The following is a 25,330-nucleotide window of genomic DNA, read 5'->3' on the forward strand; positions in this document are numbered from 1 at the left end:
AAAAATGTGTTTTCCTCGGATATGCTCCTAATAATAGAGGGTACAAATGTTTTAATCCTATTACAAAGAAAACTCACATCAGTATGGATGTTTTTTTCCTTGAAAAACAGCCTTACTTTAGCCATAACTATCTTCAGGGGGAGAAAGAGAAAAGTGAAGATGAGTTCTGGCAAACTTCTAATATTTTTCCTAATGTTTTCATTGACATTGACATGAACATCCATACTCCTTTAAAAGGTCAGGAAACAGAAAATTTATCTAGTGAAAATAATGGAATTCCTAGTCTACCTGTACAAGGTATAAGTGATTCACAACCAGGGGGAGAAATACTACCAGATATTACCTCATCTGAACTTCGTGTTTATACTAGAAGAAGAGATCGTCAAAATAATAGAAATCCTTCTTCCAATCCGGAGCAAAGCCAATCGTCATCACCTTTACAAGTTGGTCCTTCCAATACACCAGGTAACTCTTCCACTCCTGCTCCTTTTAAAGACAATTCTACTGCTGATCTAGACTTACCTATAGCCCTTAGGAAAGGAGTTAGAACCTGCACCACACATCCTATTGCCAAACATCTATCCTATCATAGACTTTCTGATACTCATAAAGCCTTTACATCCAATATTTCTCACTTGTTTATTCCAAGAACCATTCAGGAAGCCTTGGATCACCCGAAATGGAGATTGGCTGTTAAAGAAGAGATGAATGCACTAATTGCTAATGGCACTTGGGAAATTGGTGATCTACCAAAGGGGAAGAAGACTGTGGGCTGTAAATGGGTATTTACAGTCAAATTCAAGGCTGATGGTAGTATAGAGAGGTACAAAGTAAGACTTGTGGCAAAGGGGTTCACTCAAACATATGGAATTGACTACCAGGAAACTTTTGCTCCTGTAGCCAAGATGAACTCAATCCGTGTGTTACTATCCCTAGCAGTCCATTCAAACTGGCCCTTGTATCAATTAGATGTGAAGAATGCCTTCTTAAATGGAGACCTAGAGGAGGAAGTTTTTATGGATCTACCACTAGGATTTGAAGGCAAAGAAGGCAAGGGGAAGGTGTGCAGATTGAGGAAGACTTTATATGGACTTAAGCAATCTCCTAGAGCTTGGTTTGAACGCTTTGGGAAGGTAATAAAGAGTCACGGCTACTGCCAAGGTCAAGCTGACCACACTATGTTCTATAGACACACTGGTGGAGGCAAAGTAGCTATACTTATTGTCTATGTTGATGATATTATTCTGACAGGGGATGACAGTAATGAAATTTACAGAGTAAAGAATATTCTTGCTAAGGAGTTTGAAATCAAAGACTTAGGTAACTTGAAATATTTTCTTGGCATGGAGTTTGCAAGGTCAAAGAAAGGTATATTTGTTTCCCAACGAAAATATGTTCTTGATTTACTTGGAGAAACAGGTTTTTTAGGTTGTAAAGCTGCAGAAACACCTATAGAGCCTAATCTAAGACTCCAACCAGCTAAACCTGAAGAAATAATCAATAGAGAACAATACCAAAGATTGGTAGGGAAACTCTTGTACCTCTCTCACACACGGCCTGACATAGCTTTTGCAACAAGTGTGGTAAGCCAGTTTATGCACTCACCAGGACCTGAACATTTTGATGTTGTATACAAAATCCTAAGGTACCTAAAGGGGACTCCAGGTAAAGGCTTATTGTTTGGAGGTCATGGGAGTTTACAAGTTAAAATATACACTGATGCAGATTGGGCTGGAAGTGTCACTGATAGAAGATCAACTTCTGGCTATTGCACATTTGTTGGAGGAAATTTAGTAACATGGCGCAGCAAGAAACAAAATGTGGTGGCAAGGAGTAGTGCAGAGGCTGAGTTTAGGGCTGTTGCTCATGGAATTTGTGAAGCACTATGGATTAAAAGATTGCTAGAAGAGTTGAAAGTTACTAGTTCATTACCAATGAAACTGTATTGTGATAATAAAGCTGCAATAGCTATTGCTCACAATCCAGTTTTTCATGACAGAACAAAACATGTGGAGGTGGACAAGCATTTCATCAAGGAAAAAATAGATAGTGGAGTAATCTGTTTGCCCTATATTTCTACAGCTGAGCAAGTAGCAGATATACTTACAAAAGGACTGCATAAGAAACAATTTGAAAACTTAATTGGCAAGCTGGCTATGGAAGACATCTTCAAACCAGCTTGAGGGGGAGTGTTGGAAAGTTTCCAAAATCTGCCTAGTCAACTCTGCTGTATTCTAGGAGATATTGGGTGTAAATGTGTGAATATTCTAGGAGATTAGTTTCCTTAGAAGTTAGTATTTAATTTATTCTTTCCTACTTTATTCTTTCCTTTTTTCTCTTCAGCTATAATCTATATATACTGCCTTGTACCTATATTTCGAATTTTAATGAGAATAATTCCTACAAATTACTCTCTCATTCTAGATGGACTTTTACTAGGATTCTCATGGAGGTTTACGATCAACCTCTAACAATATAACACCTGAAAATATACAAAATCGAGAAGACATTATGTTAAGAAATTGCAAGCAAGTAGCATCTGAGAAAAAAAAGAGGAGCTACCATTTCTCACATCCAACAGAATATAGTTTGAACTGCAATTCTCATGTGAAGCATCATCAATTCCATCCACTGCTTCCAATCTTTTTCTCCATTTTGAAGGTGGTAGAGGTGTTGCTCGCATAGAAGGGTCGAGCAAAGGAAGATGTAAAATGCCTCCTTCCATCTGGAGAAATATCATTGTAATCATGTGAAATTTCTTTTGAAAAGGAAAGCATGCACCTTGCTGTTCTCGGAACTAGTAGAATGCATAACTTGCCCAATATCTTAAAAGAATGGGGTTTGAGATGCATAGGTTATTAGGATAAATAAGAGAAATATAAAGACGTGAACTATGTACAAAATGAAAGAGAGAGAAAATCATCATCTATATACCATATACATCAATTTTTTTTATAACATATACATCAATTTTTTATAAGGTCAATTTTATTAATAAGTCAAAAGGCACCAAGTACACACAGGTTATATATGAGATGTGCATGGTTAGAGAAAGTAAAGAGTGCGAGAAAGTCCTAATAGCTAAAACTAGAGCACAAAGATGGGCAAAGACAATTACAGCCTAGAAAGACCAAAAACAGCCTAGCCACAAAGTGTTAACTACCACAGAGCAGAGTAAAAGATGGTCCACAAATTCCCTATTCTATTTGTACAAACAACGCCAACCAATCATTAAAGCAAGTATCTTCCCTTGTGAAGTCACCCAAACAAAGAAAGACACTTCTAAGGGGCTCCACGATATTGTACCTTTATAGGAGGTAACTTGGTTACATGGAAGAGTAAGAAGCAAACAATAGTAGCTCGATCTAGTGCAGAAGCCAAATACAGAGCAATGGCTCACACTGCTAGTGAGCTGACATGGTTGCAACACTTTCTTCAAGAGATTGGGTTTCCAGCTCCTGTCCCTCTTCAGTTACTTTGTGATAACCAAGCTACAATGCATATTGCGTCTAATCCTGTATTCTATGAGAGGACTAAACACATTGAGATTGATTGTCACTTCATTTGGGATAAGATACTAAGTGGTGACATTTCTACACCATTTGTGAAGTCTGCTGATCAACTTGCAGATATGTTTACCAAACCACTGTGTTGTAGTCGATTAAAGCTTATTTGTTCCAAGTTAGGTTTATATGATATATATGCCCCAGCTTGAGGGAGAGTGTAAAGGACATGGTTGTAATTAGTATAGTTTAGGTGTACAATGGTCATTTGTATGTAGCATGTATAGGAGGTTGAATGTTAATGAAGATAATGTATTCTCTCTCTCTCTCTCTCTCTCTCTCTCTCTCTCTATGTACGACTACAATTAGCAATGTTGAAAAGAGTCTACAATTTGTCTACCCACTAATGGAAGCATTTTGAGACTTCGATATTGTCTTTTCTAACAATATGTTCAATATGTTAGATAAAACTTTAGCAATGATTTTGTAGACTCTACTCACAAGGCTCATAGGTCACAAGTCTAATATTAATGGCCCCAACTTTCTTAAGGATAAGGAGTATGAATGTGGCATTAGGGCTTTTTATAAATCTACCTTTACCATGAAAATCATGGAAAACACTCATCATACCTTCTATCACACATCCCAATAAAATTTGAGAAACTCATTGCCGAGAGCCTGTGCACCCCCCGGATTAGTCAAAACTTTGTTCTTGGACAACCAGTGCTAATAAAAAATAAAACATAAAATTTGAGAAACCACCATAGGTTAATCTTAACACGCTACACTCAACCTTTCACTCGGAACTAATTATTTACCATTTTTTTGTGTTGGAAAAGACGGGGACTCCACACCCTCCAATAAACTTTCTCCAACCCCCAATGTTCTGCCCAAAAGTGGAATTTCTGAACCAAATTGTTTTCTAATCTTGAATTGCAGAGAGGCTGTCGAACTTGGCTGAGTTGAGTCATTTCAACTCAGCCAGGATGAGTGTTTTTTTTTAACTAGCAAATGGGATTGGTTAGGCCCACTTCCTGTATACTGATAGATATATAACCATTTTTTACAACCTTTTTAAAACTCTATTTTAAATGGAATGCATTTTTGTGAAACAACAATCCTTTCACAACTTTGTTTTACAAGAATGCCCTCTATTTAAAGCAGAGTTGTAAAAAGGATGTACAAAACGGTTGTCTTTATCATTTTCCTTATGAAAGCCACTACATCTCCCAAACATTCCAACTGCTCCTTCATTGTACAGAGGATGCTGCAGGTACTTCCACTTCCCACACCACCCCTTGCAACAATTGTGGATGTCCCAATAATAGAATTTGCAACTGGAATTTGTCCCCACTACAGCGCTTTTTTTCAGATTTTCAAATTTTCTGCCACCACTTGTACTCGGAATGCCCCTGTTTTTATGTTGATTGCAGGAAACTTTCTAACTGCTGAAACCACCACATACTATTTAAAAATGTCACAGCCAAACATGGTATCAACATTTTCACCAATGGAGGACCACCCATTCTAAACACTACAAGCCTGCTTGATTTGCAATTCGTAATACATTGCCAAATATTGTGTTGAGAAGTACAAAGACATATTGCACTACTCAATGGCAAAGGTTTTCCAATGCGCTAGATACAAGCCTTGAGTGCGCAAGCCCTTTAAGAAAAAAGTAGGACCCACCGTTAAAAAAGGCTCACACACCCTAGGCCTACACAAATCATTTTCCTTTTCCAACCCTTCCCCTCCATTCTGGTTTAAGATGAAAAATCTTTGTCCATCTCCACCTTGTTTCCAACAGAGGAGAAATAATGTTCATGAGCGTCTGAAGATTGTTGAGCCTATCTGGCTTTGTTTCCAACAGATGAGAAATTTACAAACACTGACCTCCCCCTCCATATGCAGAGAGGCTTCCACCGTAGCCAGCAGAGATACCATTCAAACAACCTTCCAACTTCACTAGGCATTGTATAGAACATTTACTAACATAGACTACCATATATGCATAAATAAAAAACAAAAAATTGAAGGTTATGGAGGAAAACAGTATGCGAGAGGGTCATTATAATTAAACCAGAAATAATATGAAGTTGGAAAACCCCAGTTATGAGCTGAATATGGAAACCAATTTGTAAAGATAAAAAGTTATTTAATTGAAAATAAAAGGATATGCAAACATAGAGCTTGCCTGCAGTAATGAAGACTTATACCGCAACTTCAGTTTTGGAAATGCATGACCATTAAATGCTGGAGAAATCTGAACCAAAACATCTGAAAATCTACAATCTTCTCTCAACCATTTGACATACAGAAGAGCATCTTTTGAAGGCCCACTGTACTGCATCAAGATGAATTAAATCAGCAAGAGTTGAGAATAAATGGATGCTAAAAAAATGGTGAATAATTAGTTCAATGAAGCTAAAAACGATCAAAACTAACCAATAATTTACATTATAATATGGAGATTTAATATATCCTAGAATGCATTAAAGAACCAAATCTCCCCCTTGCATCTATAAACAACAAGGTTGACCATCTATGTGTCAACACAAAAGGAGAAGGGGTTTACCCTTATAAACAGAAAAAGACAGTAGAGAGAGCATCTGTATGACTCATACTACATCATCACACGCTTGTGGTGGACTCCCACTGCCAAACTTCAATTCAGAAACACAAATGCAAGGAAAAGAAATTGATCTACGGGGAAGATATCTACCTGTGCATTTATCCCTTGTTCATTGAGATACACCCGGCCATGTATGTCGAGACCCTAACAATAGATATCCAGAAAAAAAAAAAAAAGGAAAAAAAAGTTTTAATGTCAGTGACGTGAATAGTATGGCAGCTGGGATCTTCTCCCTGCTTCTCTTTTGCTTTCTGGGAAGTATACAACTCGAATCTCAACGACATTGGAATGCAATGAATTTTTTTAAACAACAAAAACTAATGTACATTAGAATGGAATATAGCCTTTCACCTTTTTGTACGAGTAACCAATCAGCAAGTCATATATTCTATTTTATATGGCAGCCAAGAGAGCAATCAACATACAAGCTCTGTTTAATGTTGGAATATGAATTGCTTTTAAGGATTGTGAAACAGAGTTCCGAAGACATTTTGAAGTTCGCTCTAAAGACTGCGGTGAGACTCTTCGTTCTCTTAAAACCAAACCAAAACGAGGTTTTAAAATCATAGATTGGTTCATCATGTTAAGAAAAGAGAATAAAAGAACAATGGGACCCAGTATGCTATGCTTCTAAATTTTTCCAGTGAAAGTGCACAATCGAAATTGATTGATGTAGAGAAACCGGTAGAAATTTTAGATATTTAGGAGGAATTAGACTCGCAAAGTGAGTTTTGTCCTAATAAGTAAAGGGCTGGAGCAAACCTCTAAGAAGGAGAGGTGCCTGGCGACCTCCGTCTCTGGGTTTTTGATGAACACAAAATGATAAAAATTCACTACGACAAAATCATCCTCTGAAGGCTCCTCTGCCTCGCTGAGACTGCATTGTGCAGAAATGTCACACTTGCCGTTGTTGACTATTCGCTTTAGGTGGCTAAGAGTAGCTGAGCAGAACTTGGAATGCCTTTGAAACCGTATGAGAGGCTTATCTTTAAGTTTACCAATGCTTCTGCTTCTACTAGGAAGCGTAGGGATTGATAATGCCGGGGTGAGAGCACCGGTGATAACCGCAGAACCACCACCCATTGTCCCTGCCTCGCCTCTTCTAATTCATCCGCTCAGATTATCTGTTGTCTTGACAGAGCTCCATACAAAACAACTTTCGAGGGTCCGGTTTACGGTGATTAATAAAAAGGATAATGGTTATTATTCTCTTACCACCCGTTTATTATTCTATATTATATTTAAAAAATTTATTTTTTTAATTATTTTTTTAATATTATTAATAATTAAAAAAATACAATTTTATTAATGATTATTTTTTAATTATTAAATAAAAATAAATAATAATAATAAATAGATGATAAGAAATTATCATTATATTTAATAAGCCAACCGAGTCGGCCCGATCAAAACTATAAATTCTTGAAATAAATTTCTTTTTCTTCAAATCACACCCAAATTAGAGAACAACTTCGATAGGCACGTCAAAAATCTAATTTTATATCTTGCATGTCATTTCATTAAAAATAAATTTTAATTTTATAAAATTTTCTTTCATTTAATATAAATTTCTAAGAAAGTTTTAAAAAAGTTGTGATTTAATTACTTTCTAATCTATAAACTATAATAAAAGGCACCAACTGCTTATGAATAGTGCTTTTTGTTTTGTTTGTTAAATTACTTTTTTGACCTTTGTTTGCCAATGTTGAGCATTGCATTGGCTGTAAATTTGTTGGTTTTTTGGGTTGATATCTTGAATTGTGCATCTTGTAAAGTTGTGTTCTACGAGATATTCGATCGGTTTCTTAAAAGCTTTCGCCCACTTCAACTAAAAGGCAGTGTTTATGTTGTAAAAATCGCACAACAGGCATGAAGGAGAAAAATAGTCATTCTCAGCCCATTGAGTTGACTTGGTCTTGATCGGTGTTGTTTGGATCCTCCAACAATGTTTTGGTGAAATTGTACGGTGGCGATGCGTACGTCTATGATGATTAATGGATAACGAGTACAAAGAAAGTAAGAGTAAGGGACACACAGATTTACGTAGTTCGACATGTTGCTACGTCTACGGCCGTTTGAGAGGAAAAGTCTATTATAATATACTTGTTTACAGTCTCTTATGGGAGCTCATTTCTCACTATATAAAGAAAGTTTGAACTCTTGCTCCCCCAGATTCCGCTTGGGATCGGACGGACATCTAAAACATCGGGACATACAACACAAGGTTACTTGCCCCTGTTCATGACATATAAGATGTAATGTTTCTAACATACATCTAGTATTATGCAATATTCACAGCAGATAATTTTTTTTTTTAGCAATACCATGCACCAAATTTATAACTTCTCAAATAGTTAGAACATAATCTATGAATACTTAATAAAATAAATTTGGTGCATGGTATTGCTAAAAAAAAAAATTATCTGCTGTGAATATTGCATAATACTAGATGTATGTTAGAAACATTACATCTTATATGTCATGAACAGGGGCAAGTAACCTTGTGTTGTAATCTCAGACCAATAGAGACTTGGCTCCATACTATCCAAAGACCTAACTATGGAGGCTGCAAGCTTCATGTTGCGTCTACGATATCTAGTCAACCTCCTTCAGTCTGTCAGTGTAACACCATGTATTTTAGTGTATTTTTAATTGAAAGATTATTTGTTATTAATTTAAAATTTTATTCTCTTATTTTAAAATTGGTTGGATTTTTAGTGGGTTTATTTTTTATAATTTTAATTTTGTGAAAATTATTTTGAAGTGCTTTCTTATAATTGATTATTGTAATACATTTAAATTGTTTTTCATATTTAATTAATTTATTGTTGGGTTTAATTATTTATTTTCATTTTAATCACTACGTTTGAATTATTTTATTTTACTTGTTGTTTTGAAATCGTTTCCGTTTGATCATTTTTGTGACCCAAGATGTGGGGATTGGACTTCATTTATTTCCCTCCATTTTCTCTTTCATCTCTTTTTCTTTTCTTCTTTTCTTTTCTTTTTCTTTCTTTTTTTCTTTCCTTCTCCCTGGTTCTCCCGCGTGCACGTCTCTCCCTCTCTCTTCTCTCCGTCAGTGCGTTGTCCCCCAGCCAGCCGCCGTGCGCCGACGGTGACCGACACCGCCCCTCCCTCTCACCTCCCCTTCGATCGGCGATCACCCCCTGTGATTTCAGCCCCTAACTCACCGCTGATAGCCCCCACGCACTACACTAAGCAGCGGCACTCCTTGCTCCGCTGCCCCGCCGTCGCGCCACCTCCGGCCACCATCTTCTGACCACATCATCCTCGACCTTCTAGCAACCCAATGGACTCAACCCCACCTCCGATCTGTCACCGGTAAAGCCCCACCATCAATATTTCCGTTTTGGATATTTTAGCCTTCGATTGCCCTCTATGCCGCCACTCACGGCCAACCACCACCACCACTAGCTTCACCGACATCCCTAAACCTTACCCTATCAATCTCGGGTCTTCGTTTACACCTGTTCAAAAGTGAGTTTTTGAGACCCATGGCCACAGTGCATTTGGTACTGTTTTGTTGCTGTGTTGCCGCTTCTAGCACCTCCGTGATCTTTCAAAAATTATATTATAACATTGTAAGTATTTTTCAAAAGAACTCTTGAGATTTAAATGTATTTCTTGCGCTAATTCATATTTACTGTGAATTTGTTGGTTGTGCCGGACTGAGACCGAGGAGTAAGGGGGTCGATTGGATTGGATGATGGAGTTGTTTGTGTGAGATTGGTTTATGCTATGAAATTTGTTGGCTGTTTCGGGTTTAAATATTGGTGTTTTGAGTTTGACATTGGTCATAGTAAATATTGGTGATTTTTGGGAAGTGATGATATATTTTGGGATTATGAGGGTTTTAAGTTTTGAGATATTAAAATAGGTTATTTTAGAAGTTTAGGCTTAAATATCGAAATCCGTGTTTGATTGAAAACTTACGGAAATTATGTTATTATTTTTATAGGTGAAGATTTATATTCGACTCGACATTTTTTAGGAAAATTCTGAAAAGCTAAGTTGTCCAGGTAAGCGAAGTTCCTATACTAGATTTTATACAAGTTAATAAGACTGAGGTTGACCTTATGAAAACTTGCATATTTTGTGATGTAATGGGAACCTGGGAAAAACAAATATCAACCTCGGTCGCTTATCTGCATTATTCATCAAATCTTTATGAAAAAGGAAAAATATGTTCTGACATGCATTGTGTAGACATGAGCTAAATTCTATCATGTGGTTTCTGAAATCTGAAAAAGTGAGCGATATTGAGAATATGAAAAAATTGTGCATTTATTTAGAAAGATGTTCTGGCTTTTGTTGTCAGTGTGTGTAAACTGTCTGATTCTATTTTGGTACTCTGTATTATTTTGATATAACATTTGAAAACCTTTGGCATGGTGTACTGGTATTTATATCTGACTCTGTCTCTACTTTACTCTGTTATGCTCTACTAGGTTTGGGTTGGTACGAACTTCTCTATCGTTAGCATATGTCATCTACTTACTGAGTTGTTGATAACTCGCCCCCTATCTTCATAATATTTTTCAGATGATGTGGAGAGTCCAACTGAGGACCTGGATTAGATTGGTGAGCATGATTAAGCTGAGAAGAGGATGTTAGAAGAAGGAATTTTGATGTCCTTTAGTTTTAATGTCTTTTAGATTTAATTATATCTTGGGCTTGGGTTTAGTAAGACTTATGAAAGTATTAGTTTGGTTTGTTATGACTACTAGAAGATTTTGGACTCCTTAGTTTATTTTGCTGCAGTAATGATTTTGTAGAGTTTTCAATGTGGTTATTTAGAGTACATGAGATTGAGTTTTGCTAATAAAGTTTTGGAGTTTTATTTTAGTTGTGTTGGGAAACATGTTCTTAAGTGACAGGTAGTAATTCTCCAGGCCAACCGAGTTTGGGGTGTTACAGCCAGTGTTTACTTCTTACTCTGATCCTGACACATCGCCTACCATTCGGGGGAATGGTAGTTGAGACTACCACGGTGAGATTTGATTACAAATCTTAGCAAGTTAACAGGAAACTTCCATATAGGTTAATGATGCATACATGGCCGTAAAAACATGAATGCATAATCAAAGTCATAAGTAAGCATGCATAACTTGACATATAGCATGGGATAAATGACATAACTTGAACTGAAACTGAAACTTAGTTTGACGTGACATGGCATGTACGTGAACTTAAAATATAACATGGACTAACAACATAGTATGAACGTGAACTTGAAACATAACATGGACTTGAAACATAGCATGAACGTGAACATACATAATTTGAACATGAACTTGAACATAACATGAACGTGAGCATAACATAATATAAACGTAAACTTGAAACATAACATGAACGTGAACATCACATAACATGAACGTGAACATAACCTGACATGAATGTGAACTTGAAACATGATATGGACTTGAAACATAGCATGAACGTGAGCATAAATAACATGAACGTGAACTTGAACATAACATAATGTAAAACATGACTTGAACGTGAAATATATGAATTCTGAATCTTATTCAATAAACTAAATTAATAAAAGTGACCATACGGGTGGTGCTACACGGGTCCCCTTGAGCAGTATGTCTTTACCGATTACCGCATCACAACACATGTGTCTATACCAGCTGTGAGTGCATTAATACGTACTCCACAATTGTTGTAGTCCCACGTATTCTATGTGTCACAATCACTGTGTTTCACGTAGTGTATGTTCCACAATTGTTGTGGCCCTATACTTCATGCTCCATAGTTGTTGTGGCCCCATGAATTGTTTGTGCCACACTTACTGTGGATACACGTAACATAAAGTGTAGCTCCATCGGTGTTAGTGTCTAGCGCGCTCCGGTGACCAGCTAGTTAGGCCTCATTTGCAACTTGTTGACTGTACTTCATCAACTCAGGAAATTTCACACCTATTTAGACACTCCAGCTTGAACAAAGGAGTTCCACTAGAATATTACCCTATCCTGACGCTTAGGGTCGTGATTGACATGAATAACTTAACTGGCATACATTACATTTCGTAACGTGACGTAACATGAAAGTGACATAAAAGACAGAAGTCCTGACGTAGCGTGATGTGACATGAATGTAAGACGACAAACATGACATACTTTGAGACATAAATGTAATAGACAACATTCCATAACATGTCATATATGTAACATAAAATATTTCGTAACATGACATACCATGTAACAGACAATATTTCCTAATATCTGACAGTGAATATTACGTGACATGACATACATGTAAAAGATAGCATACGTAACGTGATATATTTACAACATATAGTAACATGAGACAAAATATATTCTGTAACAGATAAGATTTTTGTAACAGAATAATTCATGTAATAAATAAACATGTGAGACATGACATGGCATGGCATATATAACAACATACGAATATAAATTGTAGTTCTCTTACCCATCACACATACACAGTAAACTGATAGTAAGTTAAGAACTAACTTACCTCGATCGTCGCGATCTACGAGAATAAAACACGAAACATGAGAAACTGTAATAGAGTATTTTAAAAGTTAGAAATTTAATTGCTAACAATTAGAAATGTGAAAAGAGACAATTTGGAATAAAATTATCATTTTACCCTCTATATGTGGGAAAATTATTATTTTACCTCTAACTTAAGGATTTCACATCTTAACTCAAATATCAACTTAGAAAAATTTAAAATCATTCACAACTATGGAAAACTCACTATGGTCGAAACATTTATAGGTCATTTCTCTTGATTTTGGTTGCAACTTCTTTCATCTTCAAAACCCATGATTAAATCAAAATTTTGTAACAAATATCTTCCTATCCTAAGTTTAAAAACACATTTAAAATATCTATTAAGAAAAAACTAATCATCAACACCAAACTTTTTGTAAGGAGGCCCAAACTTTTTAATAAAAAGTAAACCCTTAAATTACAAGTTTTGACCTTAATAAAATAATCTCAAAGAATTCCAAACAAAATCAAATCTTACTTCTAACATATTCATAACGTCATCCTAAGATCAATAATGCCTTAAATCATCAAACAAAAGTCACCAAAAATCACAAAACAACATTTGGACTTTTTGGTTTTACACTTAGTCCAAAAACAAAAATTTTTCTCTCAACTAACTTTTGATCAATCTCTTGATTCATGACTTAAAGACATGTGATCTTCAAACTACCACATCAAATGGTTTAAAAAAGTATCCTAAAGAAGATCCAACCATCAATCTTAAAATCACATGGCTAAAGCTCAATAAAACATGGATCTAACCCAACAACATCAAATTTTAGGCCTAACAGAACTCCTATTGCATAGAAAATTCATATCTTTAAAACTAATACTAAATATCTTCAAAATAACATCTTAACATATATATATATATATAAGAGGCTTAGGATCATCACATAAAAATATCAAAGCCTTTGGAATAAAATTAAACCACAAAATATTCAAACTTTCTCAAAACAAAAATTATTTTTCCACTTCCAGTTGTTAAATTTCTAGATCTAAGGAAATCTATCATCAAAAGCTTTATTTATGCAACAAAACCTCAATAAAAATTTATAAACTCATTCTAACAACACTCTATTAAATATTCAGACCAAGATATGTCCATTAGCTTGGTCAAAAATTTCAAAGCATAACATACTCTCTAGTTTCACACCTAGAATGACCTTTCTATGGTTAAAAATACTTTTGAGTGATCAAATGTGCATGAAATGAGACTAATAAGCTATCCATGAAATATAAAATCAAATACGAACAACATGTATGAAGGATTCATCATGCTAAAATACTTACAATGGGTCAAAACTCTCCATGCAAGAAGACCCAGGAATCTGCCCGATAGAGCTCTTTTGAATTCTTCTCTAAGAATGTGGTGAAGAAGTGATGAAAGTGAGTGAAATGTATCTTGCACGACTTTAGACTTCTGGAGGGGAAGTTATGGGCATGAATGACCCTTGATTGTAGGTGGCTATGTGACATAAAGTGGAGAATAGAGAGGAGCAAGGACTGCCTGTAGCAATTGTGAGATATGGAGGTTGATGGGGTGGATTTCTCCTTCACATCAAGGCACTATTGTGTATAGCCAATGGCAGTAAATGGTCTGCCATGTGAGGGAGGAAACTTCTTCAAGAAGCTTTGTCAAGATGGTCAAATTCGTGGGCCTTGGTGTGCCTCAACCAAGTGGGCTTCAATTTGGGGTTTAAAGAGAGTTTGGTTAGGGTTTGAGATGCTATCAAGCTCAAATCTAATTTTTCTTCGCCCAATCAAATTTTCAAGGTTTAAAAGGTTGGATAATGAAGTTATAACAAGAGTTTGATTAATTAATAGCATGTGCAAATGATTTAATCAAGTGATTAAACACAATGCTAAAAATCGGATTAAAAAGGATTTGGAGACCAACTTTAGGCTTTGGGAAACCGTTTAGGGTTTCAGTTTCAACCAAGGTTTTGGGGTTTCAAATGGATTCCAACCATTTAGGGTTTCGCTAGGATTGAAACCCTCTTTGGTCTGGCACAATCTGGTTGATCAGATGAAACAAAGTTTTGCTTAGGTGACATGATCTCACACCTTGATTTCCTTAACAAATCTATCTAATGGTTCCTCATGATGCCAAGTGTCTAATACTATTCACTATGTGTGGCTAAGATCTTGTCAAGTGTCCAAATAAAACTTCTCTAACATAATTTGGACATTCCACACTGTGATTTTGAAACACTGTTCATTCCGAATAAATGCAAAATAAACTTAGTACTGAAAAATTCTAAATATTCATATTAACTTATAATGAGAATTGTTTACTGAAATTCAACCCCGAAGTGCCCCTAAAAATAATTTCACAATTTCGAACAGGCATTTCTTCCGGAATTATGAAAATGGGCTATTGCGCCATAAAATCCTAAATAATCAACTAAGTCTATAATATAGATCAAAACACATTTTGACACTTTTAACTATATCAAATAATTAAACTCATATTTCTAGCACCATAGTGAGTGATAACATTAACTATGTTGACAGACTAAAACCTGTGCGATTGGTCGATTTATAAAAACTTATGGGGTTTTCATGAGATTCCTAAAGTCAATAGAAATTCCACCAGTGAATTTCTAGCGGGCTGTTACACTCTTCCTGTTGGAGATGCTGTCTTCCTTAAGAGGTTGCTGAAGAAGAAGAAGAAGATCTGATCCAACGAGAGTTGAAGTTGTATAGGCATCCCTTTTTATATGACCCTCTTCCTACAACTGTTGGTAGTTGCGTGTCTGACCCCTGACTCCTGACCCCCCGACTCCTGATCCCCTCATGCCTCCTGACACTCCCATTTCTCCTGCCTCCCCCCGCTTCCTAACCCCTGACACCTCCTAACTCTTGACATCTGCATGCTCCATGTCCCTTCTTGTCTCCTACACCTTTCTTTTTTTGTCCCTAGTGATGGCCTGATGGGTTGGGCCCAACCTTGGGCTTGTTATTTTATCCCTCCACAGATGCCCACGATTTTTAAGGGTAACTTTTTCCAACAAAGACCTAGAGAATTTTTAAGATAAAATATGCAACATATGTCGTTAGTACGAAAACAAATCTAAAAAATGGGTTCTTCGTTCTCCACTCCGCTTGTGTTAAGCGATAATGCCTCCAGGGGTGAGTTTTAGGCAGGAGGTGTACTCGATCGCGTATGACGCGAGCGTGGAGCTCAGATGTGGCGGAAGGCGTACTCGACCGCATATGACGCGAGTGCAGAGCTCGGATGTGGAGGGAGGTGTATGCAACCACACATGATGCGAACGCGAAGCTCGGATGTAGTGGAAGGTGTACTCAACCGCGTATGATACATAGTTTTGGTTGTGCATTGTTCGTATGTTTATCGTCATTTGAAAGGTGTATGTTCGTTCGATGTTTTTGTTTCTGATTTGCTGTTAGTGTTGGAGTTTGTGTGAAGTGTCCCACGCAAAGTGGTCAGAGGGCCCGTCGACCCCCTGGGTCCACTTTAGGTGGTTACCGAGCCCATCGGCTTGTTTACGAAGGTAACCAGGGCTAGGCGATTGTGAAGCTCGAAGGCCTGTTAACTCCAAAGGCTTGTTTCCGAAGGTAACCCGCTAGCAGCAGTTATGCATCATGGTGAGTCTAGAGATTTGGCTTGTAGCTCGAAGGTCGGCAAGTCAATAGACTTATGTCCGACTGGCTATGAAAGGGCAGAGCTCGGGAAGCCCTGGTGATTAAGTGGAAATAATATGAAAATTGAGCACGAAAATTAGGGGTTTTGGTTTGAAAATGAATTACATATGCTTATTTACACAATAGGTTTTCAACAAAGGACCCACAAGGTCAAAATGGGAAATACATGTGAAATACTACTATCTGCCACTTACCTCACACACTCATTGGACACTTAGAGGAAAAAAGAGAAAAAAGAGAATCCTTTCACAAACCCTTAACCCTTGCTATTTTGCACCTTAGAGAACCGCATGGAATTGGAGAGAGCAACGACCTGGAGAGAGAGATTAGCAGGAGCACTGGAGAGGATGAGGAATGAGAGCTTAAAATGGAGGAAATGGTGTGCAAGAAGGGGATGTTGGGATTTTTGGCAGAGTTTGAAAATCACTTCAAAAATTCTACTTCCAATTTTAGGGTTTTTGTTTTTCCTTTCTTTGGATTATGGACCAGTCCTTTTACCTGATTAATAGTTTGTTTTCATACTTGATGAGGGAGTAATTTTGTAACCTAGGTCAAGGGAAACCTTTGAGCAATAGGGTTTCACTTGGGGGTTTTGATTTCCTTTCGGTTTTAATTTGTATTCTCCATAAGTTTCTACCATTCTTATAGAAACTGAGATTAGGGTTTTTATGTTTCCTTTTTGGTTCATCGTTGATTGAAGGCACGGTGAAAGCTTAAGGATTGCAGACCCTAATTCCGAGTTGCATGTTGATTGTTGGTCTAATGTGAAATTTATTGAGGTTATTCAGAAAATGTTTTGTTAGTGCTTAAATCATATACATCATCCAAATGCTTTAATCTTGACTGAAACTGCATTTGATAGTAATTGTGGAATGCAAAACCCTCATGAAATCCCTCTGTGCGAAGGAGACCCGAAGCCTAGGTGTTTGTCTAAAAGCTGTTTAGAACTTCGATTTTAAGTATCGCATTTGTTTTTTTATCAACGCAGAGAGTTCAGTTTCTTTAGTTGTTTTATATATTTCAGTGTGCACCCAAATCCATCTTATTCTCATTTAGGATTTTCAAAAAAGAAACAAAATTATTTTCAAACCTTTGAGTTTTCTGGTGTGAACAATCTGGTTTACACGCTTGCTCAGTGACCATAAGGAATTTACCCAACAAATATTTCACTTCCTTAATTCCTTTATTCCATAAATAACTGCATAGCACTAAATATGTTTTAATCCTTGTGAAATCAACCTTGGGATTATCATTATACACAAGCTAGACACCTTCTACACTTGAGAGGCAATTTAAAAGGAGAGATAAGTTTTTGGCGTTGTTGTCGGGGATCAAAGGCAAATTGCTGAGCTGTCAAAACACTGCAGAGACAATGGGTGACTGAGTGTGAACCTCTTCACACTCTGGTGATCTCTAACCATAGCTTTCTCTGTTTTTCCTTTGTTTATTGTGAATAACATTCTCTGTCAAAGCTTACTGTCATTGTTTTTTATTTATTTTATACTACTGCTATTACTATCCACCAAGTTAAACTTGGTGTTGGTCGTGTATTGTGGTTGAGCATTTGCATGTCTTTTTGGAGTAGAGACCACTCCTCTCGATTGGTCAGATAAGATTCTGTGGCACACTCTGATTGTGAGTCACTTTCATTTGAGTCATTTTCTGAGAGTCTTAGTACCATGGTTGAAGAAGAACAAGATGAGAGGAGAGTTGGGAATCATAATAAGACTCTCAAAGATTATTTGCAATCTACTAGGACTAGCTCACCCTCATGCATTATACAACCCCTTAATGCAAACAATTTCAATTTTAAACCTGACATGATCCCTCTTATACCTCATTTCTAAAGGATGGAGTCTGAGAACCCATATTTGCATGTTAAAGAATTTGAGGAGGTTTGCTCTATATTCATGGACAAAACTTGTACAGAAAAGGTGATAAAACTTAAACTGTTCCCATTTTCCCTAAAAGAAAAGCCTAAAACTTGATTGAATTCATTAAGACCTAGGTTAATAGGGACATGGCAGGAAATGCAAATTGAGTTCCTAAAAAAATTCTTCCCTATGCATAGAACTAATGCATTAAAATGACAAATCATGAATTTTGCCCAAAAAGAAACTGAGACTTTTTATCAATGTTGGGAAAGATTTAAGGACTTTCTTAATGCATGCCCTCATCATAGGTATGAAAACTAGAGAATAATTAGTTTTTTTTTTATGAGGGTTTGCAACCCAAGATGAGGCAGTTTGTGGAAACAATGTGTAATGGGGAGTTCTTTAATAAAGAACCCAATGAGGCATTTGAGTACTTTGACTACTTATCTGAAAATGCTCAGTCATGGGACACTTCAGATATGTATGATAGGACTGAGCCTATAAAAACTATCACTGGAGGAGGTAAATACAACTTAAAAGAGGTGGATGATTTGCATGCTAGGTTATCTTTGATTTCCAAAAAGTTAGAAACCATAGATGTTAATAAATCCAAAGAAGTTCAAGTTGTTTAGAAAATTCCAAAAAAATGCAATATCTGTGAAGAAATATGGCATGTCACTGGTGACTGCCCTACAATCCCAACTTTTAAGGAAGTTCTTCTAGATCAATCTAATTCTGTTAACTTGATTTCAAAATCTTTTGTAGGTCCCTTCTCAAATGCATACAATCCCACTTGGAGGAGCCATCCTAATTTCAGCTGGAGGAATGAACAGGCAGCCCAATCCTCATCTCATCCACCTAAGCCTAACCAGTATGCAACAAACATGCACCCAGCTGTACAAGGATCACTCCAATACCCAGCACCTATAGCTGTGAACCAGAGGAGAAACCTGGATGAGACTGTTCACCAGCTAGCATCCAATCTATAGCAGTTCATGCAAGGGCAAGTAGTAATCAATAACGAAAATTCCCAAGCACTCGATGATCTCAGAGGATCCTTGTCAAGCATCACTTCTACTTTGAGTATTCAAGAGAAAGGGAAGTTCCCTGCACAACCACAACCCAATCTTCAAAACCAAATTCATCAAGTGTTAGAAATGGGAGAGGACTCCACCCTGAAGCAATTAAAGGCTGTCACAGTCTTGAGAAGTGGAAAAACTTTAGAAAATCCAACCCTTAAAGCAGAGATTTGTCTTGAGACTCTCTTCATGTATGAATTTGGAGAAAACAAAGAGAATCTCTGGGTATAGTGGAAACAATAAGTGGATGTTCGTTGTAGTTCCACTTTGGGTGCAAGAAAACTAAGGTTTTGGTAGACTCTTGGTGTTCTCATGGAGTTTTGGAATTAGCTATACACATAAGATAAAAGAGATGTGTAAAGGAAAAGAAGTGGAGCAGTTGTTGCTCCTTTGTCTTAGCTATTGCACTACCAATTGTTTATTTTTGGCTTCCCCTGTTATGAGGGTCATGAATGGCTAACAAAGATTTAGAATTTGTTGGTTCATTGACATGGACTAAGGCAATAAAAGTCTTCAAAATAGAGGCTGAATAAGGGAAGGAATATAGAAGACTGAATTGAAAATTGAGAGTTACAAGGACTGAAATTCTATTGTTACAATGCCTTGTAGTATTTCTAGTTCAATCCTAATAGCATTTGTGACTTGGAGCTTGAGATGGCTATATCTTGATGCCATGAAGAGAAAATGAGGAAGGGAGTGGCTAGAACTCGTGAAAAGAAAAGGGACAGCTAAGAAAGTCACACCCGAGAGGCATGTACCAACTAGTTTTGTATTTTTAAAGAAAACCGAGAGGATGGCTCACGAGTACACATTGACTTATAATGGTTTGATGTACAAAAATGGAGGTTTAAACCTAATATAGAACAAACCAACATAAACCCATGGCTTCACCAATTCCCAAACTAATACAATCATCATACCTCACATTTTCCCAACCTCCACAATCCCAACACTTCACATGACATCCTGCCACATAACAAACTACACAATCATCCCATCAATTCACACATCACAAACTTCACATTTAATCCCATCACTTCACAACATACAACCACGTCACAAACTACATCACAACTACACAATAACCCTATCACTTCACACAACATATAATCATATCACAATTATACCATTCACAGTTCACCACAATGGAACACATTTCAAAATTTATACAACAGTACAAAGTCCACAATTCCATCAACAATCATATTCAAGGTCAATCCATAGAGCCACTTACAGTGCAAAAGGGATTTCTGGATGATTGAGGCGTCCTGAGCTTCGCTGCAGGTCGTTGGCGTTCATGTAAATAGGTGACGTGATGGTCGCACAGTTGGTGGTGTTGGTGAGTCAAGTAGAGGATGAGAAACCGTGTGTGTGATGTTCCCTGTGGCTATCCAAGGTAGTGGAAAAAAGCAAAGGGGTGGAGGCTGGCCATGGACGGTGGTGCTAGGCTGAGGAGCAGAGGACCATGGTGGTTTCGGTTGGTGACTGGGAAACTCACTATGGGTGGCGTGGTGGCTGCTCATGGCTAGGTAGTGGTTGGCAATGAGGCTTTTTGAAGGACAACAAAGATGATGTGAGGGGTGGAAGACGATGGTTAAGGGTGCGATGAGGTTGAGGGTTTGTGGTTGTTGGGGAGGCTTCGGTTCCAGTCTCATAATGGTGGTTGATGGCTGGTGACTAGCAGTGTCGCAGGTGGCTGTGGGCGGCGGTTGAGGAATGAGAGAAATAGAGAGGAATACAGGTGGTGAGAGAGTGAGGGGCCGAGGGAGGGAAAAGGGAGAATGAGAAAGTGACGGTAGTGGTCTCATTTTCTTCATGGTGGCTTGCGGTGACGGTAGCTAGTGCTAACGACAGAGCCCTAATTGAGAGAGGGGCGGAGAAGAGAATGAAAGAGAGGGAGAGAGAGATTCATGGGGTGAGGGTTAAGCCGAGAGGCAGGAGGGGTTGTTGCAGGCTAGGCACGACAGTGGAGGTGGTGTTGTCGGTGGCAACAAAAGTACTTGCTGGCTTGCAAGTAGGCCAACTTTGTTTTCTTGATCCAAAATAATATTTTTCATCATAATATAAAATGATGAATATTAAATAAATATTCCTAAAGATATAAAATCATTTAAATAATTTTTTTTAAAACTATATTATTTCCAAGGCTTCAAAATTAAAGAGACTTACCTAAAAACTAAATTTGGTCCAATAACATTAAAATATCCCATTAAAATAATTTTGTACTTATGAAAATATTTAGAAGATTTTAAAACACTCGGCTGAATTTAAGAAATTATCCGTTAAATTTTTAAAATAAAATCCAACATTTAAAATATATATGCAAGACTCGTAAAAACAAAATGAGCAGTTGGTCGCAGTCAACGAGCAAGTGCACGTGTAGACAAGGCCATAGACGCCACCCTTATCTTCGCTGAATTCGGTATCTAATTAATCATTGCAATTACTAATGCTTCCAACTTTTGACTTCACTTTTTTATTCTCGGTATGATACTCGAGACGTCACTCATTATTACAACAAGACTGCTATATTGATCGACATTTGAGTCTCTAGTTAGTTGTCATGATCATTCTATTCCCTGCGAAAAACTGAACAAATCACATGCACGAACCCTAACTCCAGTGATCTTATTTTATCTTTGAATCCAAACCAACCCCAGCTAATGTGTTCAAATATTTTGTTGAACCGGATAACAACAGCCATTGACCTGTATTATAATTTTGTTTTCTATATTCATCATGTGCCACATTAATTGCTTGGTGGTCCAAGAACAATCAGTGAAGTCACCATGCGGGCTCAGTCATTCGTACAAATGTTTATATACTATTCTCATCCTTCAATCATCACAGCACGCATCTCTTAAGAAATTATTTCTACCCTCAAACCTCACGCTCTTCAATTAATGGTTTACTTACGGTTCGTATTCTTCCGGAACAAAGGTAGCTAGATATAATAAATTAAAGGACGTAATTCTCATGACGATCTACTACTACAAAGGTACATCTTGCAAGCACAAAGCAAAATCACTTTCTGGCTCTCCGAAAAGAGTAGGAGTTGCCAGCCTTACTTTCGCATACAAGAGAAGGAGTAATGACAAGCACCCAGCTTTGCACCAAGAGAGATGGTAATAGAGGAGCATGGACAGCTGAAGAGGACCAAAAGCTGGCTCGAGTCATTGAAATCCAAGGTCCAAAGAGGTGGAAGATAGTTGCAGCTAAAGCAGGTACGTAAACATATAAATTCTAACAGTTACTACCAAAAAGAACGATTCTCGAGTTAATGGTTCCAGCTCCCAGCTAGTCTCTTCTCTCTCTCTCTCTCTCGCCTTGTAGCCGATCTTAATGGAGGAGTTCCGGTTTGTTTCAGGTCTAAATCGAAGTGGGAAGAGTTGCAGGCTGAGATGGATGAATTATCTTAGACCCAATATTAAAAGGGGCAATATATCTGACCAAGAAGAGGATTTAATACTTAGGCTTCATAAACTCCTAGGAAACAGGCAAGTCTCTTGTTCATCTGCAAGCCAAGGTTTAAGAATTTTGTTTTTTTAATAAGAAGCCAAGGTATAAGTTATACGAGAAATATTATATATTAGTCACTATTCATTTCTACACCTATATTTTTTCATAAGGGTGTGGTGTGTAGAGTGGTGAATAATGACTGATGAGAAGAATTTTTATAAGTACTTATACTATCCTTATATGCAATTTAATTGATTATATATAATTTGCTTGCGACGTTTTAAAGTTAACTACTTTGGTAATCATTTAGGTGGTCTTTGATTGCTGGAAGACTACCGGGTCGAACTGATAATGAGATTAAGAATTACTGGAATTCTCGTTTGAGTAAGAAAATAAAGCAAAAGGAGAAACAAAACAAAATTCTCAGAGTGCAAATTGATCATCAAAACAATGGAAAGAGGATGGGCAATATACTCAATAGATGGGAAGAGGGTACCTCCAAGGGAAATCATGAGAACTCAAAAGCTAGTTTCAATGGAGATGACTTCTTTAATAGCTCTAGGGAGGAGGATCAGGGGCCTTCAGATCTAGAGTGGATGAGCAAATTACTTGAAATGGACGCAAGTTGGTTTAAGTTTTTACATGATATATGAATTGATCTATTCATGTATATTTAAATTGCTTCTTTAGCGGTTTATGAATCTGCTTCATGTGGATTCTGTTGTCAACTGGAAGTTTGATAATCCAAGGACAATTCCACTGCATGCATGATCTATTCTTTCTTTTGGGATGACAGCGAGTTGGCTCAGGTGGGTGAAAAGGGATATTGCGTGCACCTACCTAGAAATGGATTTTTATTTTTCTTAATCTTGGCGTGAGTCTATGAATGGATAACATTGCGCATATATAGGATTTTCCATTGATTTGCAAATTAACTCTTTTTTTTTTTTTTTAATAAGAATAATTTTATTAATACAAATGAAATAGACATAATCTATGTACACATAATTTTTACAAAAATATTCGGCAGTGGAATGTTTTTTCTATATATTTCAAGAACAAGATTTTATGAGAAATGACATGCTGGAAAAGTATCCAAGTTTGTGCAGTAAGCAATTGCCCACGTCACCCATTTTTTGTGCCATCAAATATGTGCATTCAATCCCTACACAGTTACACTTGATAAACGGCCCCTCTACCTCTCCTCTTTCTCTCTCTAACAGCCCAATAACAGCCGCTTCTTCCTTTCGCCAACCTCAGCGGGGAGGTGCTGCTGATCCATCTCTCTCCTCTTCCTTCCTTTTTTCCCTTCCAATGCTTTATAGTAATGTCTATTAAGTTTTTTTTTTTTTTTGTTTCTTTCCTTGAAAAATGAAAAAAAATTGCTATCAAGCCGTTAAGTTTCAAAACCAGATAATTCGTGCATCATTCTTACTTATCCGTATATTAGGGATGGGTTCTGATTCTGACAAAATCGAAAAGTCCACCTCCAAGCTTCGACTCCTACTCTGACTTGATAGGAGTCGGAGTTTCGATCGGAATTTAGAACTTGAACTGGATTGAGCTGCAGGGCCATAGCCTCCAAGGCCCAATTGGCCCCAATCTGAGTTTGGGGTCCAATTTTCGAAATACCTGTTTCAAGAAATGAAAAAAAAATAAAATAAAATTACCAACACAAACACAATCACAATGCAGTGAGTAAATTACATGATAATTACAAAACTTCCAAAACATGTAGTGATGAACAATCATAAACACAATGCTAAAAAAAAAAGAAGAAAGAACAAGAACCACCAAACAACCAGCAAAATAACAACCGCCACAATCACAAGTTCACAACCTGTCAACCACCACTACTACAATCACAATTACCACCAAACAACCACTCGTCCACCACAATCACAACCAATCATATCCAACTTCACCAAAGTTCTCAACCAATTTAAAATGTAATATTGTATCGGAATAAAACAAAAAATATTAAATTAGTGATTATAAATTGTCAATAGCCTCTTCCAATTTTGTGAAAAAACAAAAAATCTATTAGCACCATTAGCCTCTTCCAAGCATCCTCCATTGTTTTAGAAATTAAAAAAAGTTAGACAATACACCACTTGTACAACCGTAATAAGAATAAACATTATGACAAAAAAAAAAAAAAAAACAAATAAGCAAGTAAGCTAATGGTATTTCATTTCTCACCAATAAAGGGGGATCTCCATCTTACGGTGCGACTATTTTAGTCATCCAATTTTATTGTAAAGTTCACAACTAGGTCTACAAAATCATAAAAATTATAAGTTAAACATTAAAAATATGTAAATAATCATTTAAAAGCATAAAGTTACCCAATGCAAACCTACAGCTCTTGGCATCAACAGTATCTAGTCCAATTGTAGTTTCACTTATCCAGTTTTGTGTGCAAACGAGGGCCTCCATGGTGGTCGGAGCCAATGAACTCCAATAAACGTCCAACACGCGACCTCCGATGCTAAACGCCGACTCGAAGGCAACCGTATTGATAGGAATGGCTAGCACATCCCAAGCTATTCAAGAAAGG

At 37.0% G+C, this 25,330-nt stretch overlaps 2 protein-coding genes and 1 non-coding gene across 3 annotated transcripts in view; 1 reads left to right on the forward strand and 2 right to left on the reverse strand.

Annotated features, from left to right (window-relative positions):
• Window positions 1–7,298, reverse strand: part of LOC109020040 (rhodanese-like domain-containing protein 8, chloroplastic) — a 38,191-nt gene extending 30,893 nt beyond the window's left edge. The window contains exons 1-4 of the mRNA XM_035690507.1: window positions 6,898–7,298; window positions 6,226–6,279; window positions 5,698–5,847; window positions 2,563–2,725 (exon numbers count right to left, since the gene is read on the reverse strand). Of these exons, the coding sequence (XP_035546400.1) occupies window positions 2,563–2,725; window positions 5,698–5,847; window positions 6,226–6,279; window positions 6,898–7,218 (688 nt within the window). The 5' untranslated portion in view covers window positions 7,219–7,298. The remainder of the gene's footprint in view (window positions 1–2,562; window positions 2,726–5,697; window positions 5,848–6,225; window positions 6,280–6,897) is intronic.
• Window positions 7,299–18,435: 11,137 nt separating this feature from the next.
• LOC118348830 lies at window positions 18,436–18,543 on the reverse strand. The gene has a single exon (XR_004801837.1). It is a non-coding gene; the product is annotated as a small nucleolar RNA R71 (small nucleolar RNA).
• Window positions 18,544–22,402: 3,859 nt separating this feature from the next.
• On the forward strand, window positions 22,403–23,447 carry LOC109020041 (transcription factor MYB4-like). Its single transcript, XM_019002431.2, has 3 exons — window positions 22,403–22,535; window positions 22,679–22,808; window positions 23,081–23,447. Exons 1-3 carry the CDS (start codon window positions 22,403–22,405, stop codon window positions 23,421–23,423), a joined length of 606 nt encoding a protein of 201 aa, XP_018857976.1. The 3' UTR covers window positions 23,424–23,447.
• Window positions 23,448–25,330: the final 1,883 nt, after the last annotated feature.

Source organism: Juglans regia, chromosome 6 (genome assembly GCF_001411555.2).
Source record: "Juglans regia cultivar Chandler chromosome 6, Walnut 2.0, whole genome shotgun sequence".
Lineage (NCBI taxonomy): Eukaryota > Viridiplantae > Streptophyta > Magnoliopsida > Fagales > Juglandaceae > Juglans > Juglans regia.

Coding starts and splice junctions, on each gene's coding strand:
- LOC109020041 (XM_019002431.2), top strand. CDS start 22,403: ATGACAAGCACCCAGCTTTGCACCAAGAGAGATGGTAATAGAGGAGCA. Junction 22,536..22,678: donor GATAGTTGCAGCTAAAGCAG/GTACGTAAACAT, acceptor GGTTTGTTTCAG/GTCTAAATCGAAGTGGGAAG. Junction 22,809..23,080: donor CATAAACTCCTAGGAAACAG/GCAAGTCTCTTG, acceptor GTAATCATTTAG/GTGGTCTTTGATTGCTGGAA.